The following is a 5,317-nucleotide window of genomic DNA, read 5'->3' as shown; positions in this document are numbered from 1 at the left end:
ATTTGGGATTTGTTTGAAATTTTTAGAATTTCGGGAAATTGATTTTGATTGATAATTAATTGTTTTGAAATGTTAAAAATTATTAGATGGGTTGGAAAATTCCAAAATTTGGGTTAGATTTCAAATATAATGATTTGTGAATTTTTAGGCATTGGTTAGAATATTTTCGAAAATTTTAGGGTAAAAAGTTAGTTAATTTTGGATGTTAGAAATTATTATAATGGTTGAAAAATTTTGTAAGTGTAGTAAAATTTCAAGATTTTTGATATGAGAATTTTTGAATATTTGTTGAGATATTATCGGAAACTTTAATGTGTGAAATTATTTTATTGGATTATTGGGAAATGTTGAAATTGTTGAATTATTGAGGAACATTGGAATTATGGCATTCATGTGCATCATGGTTATGTGAAATAAATAAATAAAATTATGAAGATTGTGAAAAGTGTATGAAATGGAAAAAAAATGAAATAGAGATGAGAAGTGGAAGGCCGTGTGGGGCGAATTAAGAAGGGAAAGAGATCCCTAGGGTGAAAGACCCAAAAGTTACCCCGGGAAGACTCCGAATGGGGAGTGTATTTGGGTGCGGACGCGTATCCTTCGGTGAAAGCCCGAAAACAATAGTGCATTGTATGACTGTGTGTCACACGTTCATGTGCATCCATGTAATTGTTGAATATTATGAGATTGTGTATAATATTATATATTACACTATGTGATTGATTGATACTGTTGAATTGTTCCTTTGTGTTGAAGTGTCCTTTTCGTATTCCTTGAAACTTAGTAATCCCTTTAACCCCTTGGGTGTTAGGCACCCTACTGAGCAATGTGGAAATGCTCACCCCTTCCTTGTTATACCTTTTTAGATGCAGATATCTCTCATGAGGATCCACCGGTGGGGCAGGGAGGACTTCAGGATGCTCCTGGAGCGGCCTAGTGGAGCGTGGCATTTTTTGTTATTGTGTTTCTTTTTGGATTTTGGGATTTGTTTTAGTAATTATGACTCATGGATTTGTTATGAAGCTTTATTTGATTAAGTTGTTCATGGTGAACTTTTATTTTGGACTATAATGAACATTTATTTAATCTTGTTGTTTTGAGTAGTTTTGGGATATTATAGTTTATGAGAATTCTAGTGGGATTGATAAAAAAAAAAAAAAAAAATCCAGAGTGTTTTGGTTGACTGCCAACGTGGAATAGGAGAAACCCTTAGGGTCAAACCTTTGACCTGGGGTCACGGGTCAAATTTTGGGTTGCCCGGAATTTGGGTCGTGACAGCTGCAATGGTTATAATTGGGCTTGGAATCGCTCAAGAAGCTCTGGGAGTGGAGTTCATACCAAAAGAGAAGTTTCCCAGGTTGCATAAATGGCAGCAAAGGCTTGTTGAGGATGCTGTCTTCAAGGAATGTGTGCCACCAAGGGAGAAGCTTGGTGCCTTCTTCAAAGCCCGGTTTGGATCCTCCGCTGCCTCCAAATGAAGGGTTGGTTTATGTTTGTCAAATAAGTGAATGGGTGGATGATATGATCCTGAGAGGATAACCTTAATTTCTTCTCATATATGTACTTTATATTTACTTTTCCTGGTGTATTTTGAAGCTTTATTCTGGACTTTGTGCTGTTTCTTGGAATAAGAAGTTGAAATAAAATTGAAGAAGTATTACTCCTTCTAGGATATTGATCAATTCTATGTTCATCAACCTCTGGATGAGATTAATATGGATTTGGATTTAGAGATCCTCATAGGTTTAGTTCATAGATGATAATAAGTGATGACTAAACTCCATTCCTAAAGGAAAATATTAAAAATATAAATTAGAAAGATAAAATAAAAGAAAAAAGTGAAGGAGAATTAAAATAGATTTATGCTATATTTAATTTTAGAAAAATATTAAAAAGTTATATATTTTTTCCTATTTGATTTATTATAGAAAATAATAAAGAAAGTTATATATAATTAAATTAATTTGAAATTTATGATTTTCTTATATAAAAGGAAAAAAAAAGTGAAATAAGTTTTTAAAAAATATATAAAAGAAATTTATTAATTTTAAACTTATTTCGTATTTTTTGAGAAAAAAAAAAAAAAAAATAAAAAAAATAAAAATTTATTAATTTTTTTTTCTTTTTATGTTTTTCGTTTTATTTTTCCTCTAAATGTTTTGGGACTAAACATAGAAAAGGTTCTTAAAATGTATGATAAAAAGAAAACAAAAAGAAAGAATAAAAAAATTAAAATAATCTTAAAATTAATAAAATTATAAATGTAAAAATAAACTCTTGTATTTTACTTAGGTTATTATTATTTTTTAGTTTTAGAAATAGAAACAAGAAATGATTTGTATTTCACATTATATAATAAAAAATTTATAATATATTTATTTATAAGGTAATTTTATCAAATTAAAATGATTAATTAATTTTTTAATAATTATATTTAATATTATCAAGTAAAAAGTATTTTAGGAAATAATTATCTCAAAAAATATATATATTTAAAATATTTTAAAATAAGATAAAATTGATTTATAAAAAATTGATTTTTTTTAATATATTTTTTTAAATTAGTGAGTCTGAATTCCCTTTTCCCATTATTATTTTTTTAGTTAACTCAAACCGGACCGGTGAGACCAATATACCGGCTCAACCGGGTTTTCCGGTTCACCCCTATCTCTGGACGCCTCTATACCACACGAGCAGTGAGCACTGAACAAGTTTCTGAACCATTCTCACACGAGCTTCCACAGCCATGGCCGCTTCTCTTCAGCTACCCATGGCTTCTTCCATTCCGTCTTCGTCTTCGCCATCCGCAACGCGCCCAATCTTCAAGACCCACTGCTCCATGAAGCCCACATGCTCCGCCAAAATCCCAATGCCTCCTATCAACCCTAAGGACCCCTTTCTCTCCAAGCTCGCTTCGGTGGCTGCGACTTCCCCCGAGAGGCTTCTTCAGCGCCCTTCGGGTTCCGATTCTCTTCCCTTTCTTGACCTCTTCGACTCTCCCAAGCTCATGGCCACGCCCGCCCAGGTACGCCCTTTATCCCTCTCCCGTGAATTTCAATCACAAAAATTGAAGAATTAAGAAAACGAACGTATTTTCATTTAGATGTTTTTATTCTGTGTTTTTCTATAACCCGTAATCCATATTTTGCCAAACCCAGATGAGAATTTTCCCCTATGCGGACTTAGATACTCAGTTTTTGTTACCAGTGGGTTGATTTTTTGTTTTCGTGTAGTTTATATTTGTTTCTAATAAATTGGTTGGTTTAATATTTTGGCATAACCCAGAATTCAAATCGTGGCCAAACCTGTATGGGAATTTGTTTTCTTGGACATTCAATTTGTGGTTATTGCTACCTACTTGGATTGATTTTGGGTTTTGATATTATGAACATACAACACATACATCTGCATATAGTTTTTTTTTGTTGCTAAGAAACTTGGGTTGGTTTTGATTTTTTCTGTAGGCCATAATTCATATTTCGCCAGATCCAGATGAGAATTTGAATGTATGTTTGTTTAGATATAGAGGGTTGGTTTTGTGTGATTCTGTAGCCCACAATTCATATGGTGCTAGACCAGATGAGAATTTGCCTTTATGTGGGTTTAGGTATTTAGTTCATGTTTATTGCTATCAAATTGGGTTGATTTTGTATATTCATAATTTCATATGTTATTAAATATCAGACTATGTGCATATAGTTTATGTTAGAATTAAAGCACTCTAATCTTATTTTTGAAAGCGACAATAAACGAATACGAAAAATTAAAGTACAAGAAAACATGAGATTTATAGTGGTTCACTCTTAATGTGAGAGTTACATCCACTTGCAGCTGCCGTAGATTTTCACTATGATGAAAAAGACATATTACATAAAAATCGCAAATGCCTTGTCCTCTAGGTTTTTCTCTTTGCATTTTTCTATCTCTTTCAATAGCATACCCAACCTCACCAAGTTGGCTACCCTAATATAACAAAATTAGGATAACCAAATTACATGTGTAAAATCCCCAAAATACCCCAACTTAAAATACCTTTACAAAATTTCATGCAATCTATGTGCTGCCTTTGCGTAGGATCAATCTATGTTAGGGCGAACATTGTCATAATAATAATTAGGCTCCACACATCTTAACAGTTTATAGTTATTGCTAGCAAGTTGGATTGGTCTGGTGTTTTTCTATAACCCAAAACTCAAATTGTGGCAACACCTGAATGAGAATTTGTGTTTTCTTAGAGATTCAGTTTGTGGTTTTGCTACCAAATTAGGCTGATTTTGGGTTTCAATATCATGAACATGCAGCACATATATGTGCATATTAGTGTCTTTTTCGTAGCTAAGAAATTGGATTGGTTTTGTGTTTTATATACCCACAATTTGTGCTAGACCCTTCTTGGTTTCCTCTCCCTCTTATTTCACCTTTTGATGCATGTTGGATACTTTGTGTGTACCTTGGTGTGCCCTCTTTTTGGGCATTATTAATATATTTTCTCTTTGCCTACATAAATAAATAATAATAAAAATAAAAATAAAAATTGTGCTAGATTTCAGTTTACGTATACTGATACCTGGATTTTGTGTGTGTGTTTTGACATGTGTTTCATGAGTGTTATGCTGATTTTTGTTCTTTTAACACTTCAATTTTATTGAATTCAATGGATTGATGAGAATGTTTATGGTTCTCCCATTCAAAAGTGAAGGTTGGACATAGAAGCAGAAATACCAACTAAGTTGAACTAACACAAACATTTATCTGATTTTGATTTTCTTTTGTTAGTGTCTTTAAAATAAAGGATATAAGAGTTTCTGTAACTAATCAGCTACTTAATATTCATTTCTTGGTTATCTATTTGTTTTTCCTTTGGTTTAAATTAGGTGGAAAGATCTGTCTCGTACAATGAGCACAGGCCAAGGAGGCCTCCACCGGACTTGCCTTCCCTGCTTCTCCATGGGAGAATAGTTTACATTGGCATGCCAGTAAGTAGTTAAACACAATATTTCTCTCTATGAAACTTATCAAAAAAATAAAATAAAATTTCTCTCTATGAATATAATTCTTTTTGGTGGAAATCAAAACACTAAGGAATGGATCAAGACATTCTTAATGTCAAGTGTGATGCATATTATTTTCCTTTGGACAAAGAATTCATGGAATTGTCTGTAGATTCATCTTATTTCCTGTTGTTGGGGTGACAAATATTGAATCAAGTGTACGATTAAGTGAGAAGATGTGTCATCTTGGCCATGAAGTTTAGTTGCATACTTGCGGAGGGATGGAAACGGAAAAAGCCATCAACTTGCATTATTTTCTAGATCTT

General features: G+C 32.5%; 1 protein-coding gene across 1 annotated transcript; it reads left to right on the top strand.

Moving 5' to 3' along the window:
* The first annotated feature begins 2,703 nt into the window (after positions 1 to 2,703).
* Positions 2,704 to 5,005, top strand: LOC117932423 (ATP-dependent Clp protease proteolytic subunit-related protein 3, chloroplastic-like). The gene is made up of 2 exons (XM_034853667.1): positions 2,704 to 3,025; positions 4,875 to 5,005. The coding sequence occupies exons 1-2, from the start codon at positions 2,747 to 2,749 to the stop codon at positions 4,986 to 4,988; spliced, it is 393 nt and encodes a 130-aa protein (XP_034709558.1). The 5' UTR covers positions 2,704 to 2,746; the 3' UTR covers positions 4,989 to 5,005.
* Positions 5,006 to 5,317: the final 312 nt, after the last annotated feature.

The sequence above is a fragment of the Vitis riparia genome, chromosome 15 (assembly GCF_004353265.1).
Source record: "Vitis riparia cultivar Riparia Gloire de Montpellier isolate 1030 chromosome 15, EGFV_Vit.rip_1.0, whole genome shotgun sequence".
Taxonomy (NCBI): Eukaryota; Viridiplantae; Streptophyta; class Magnoliopsida; order Vitales; family Vitaceae; genus Vitis; species Vitis riparia.
This window is presented reverse-complemented; position numbering and strand designations above follow the sequence as displayed.

Bases quoted from the DNA above. Each gene is read 5' to 3' on its own strand.
- LOC117932423 (XM_034853667.1), top strand. From the start codon at position 2,747: ATGGCCGCTTCTCTTCAGCTACCCATGGCTTCTTCCATTCCGTCTTCG. The intron at 3,026-4,874 runs GTACGCCCTTTA...GGTTTAAATTAG, and splicing joins TCATGGCCACGCCCGCCCAG to GTGGAAAGATCTGTCTCGTA.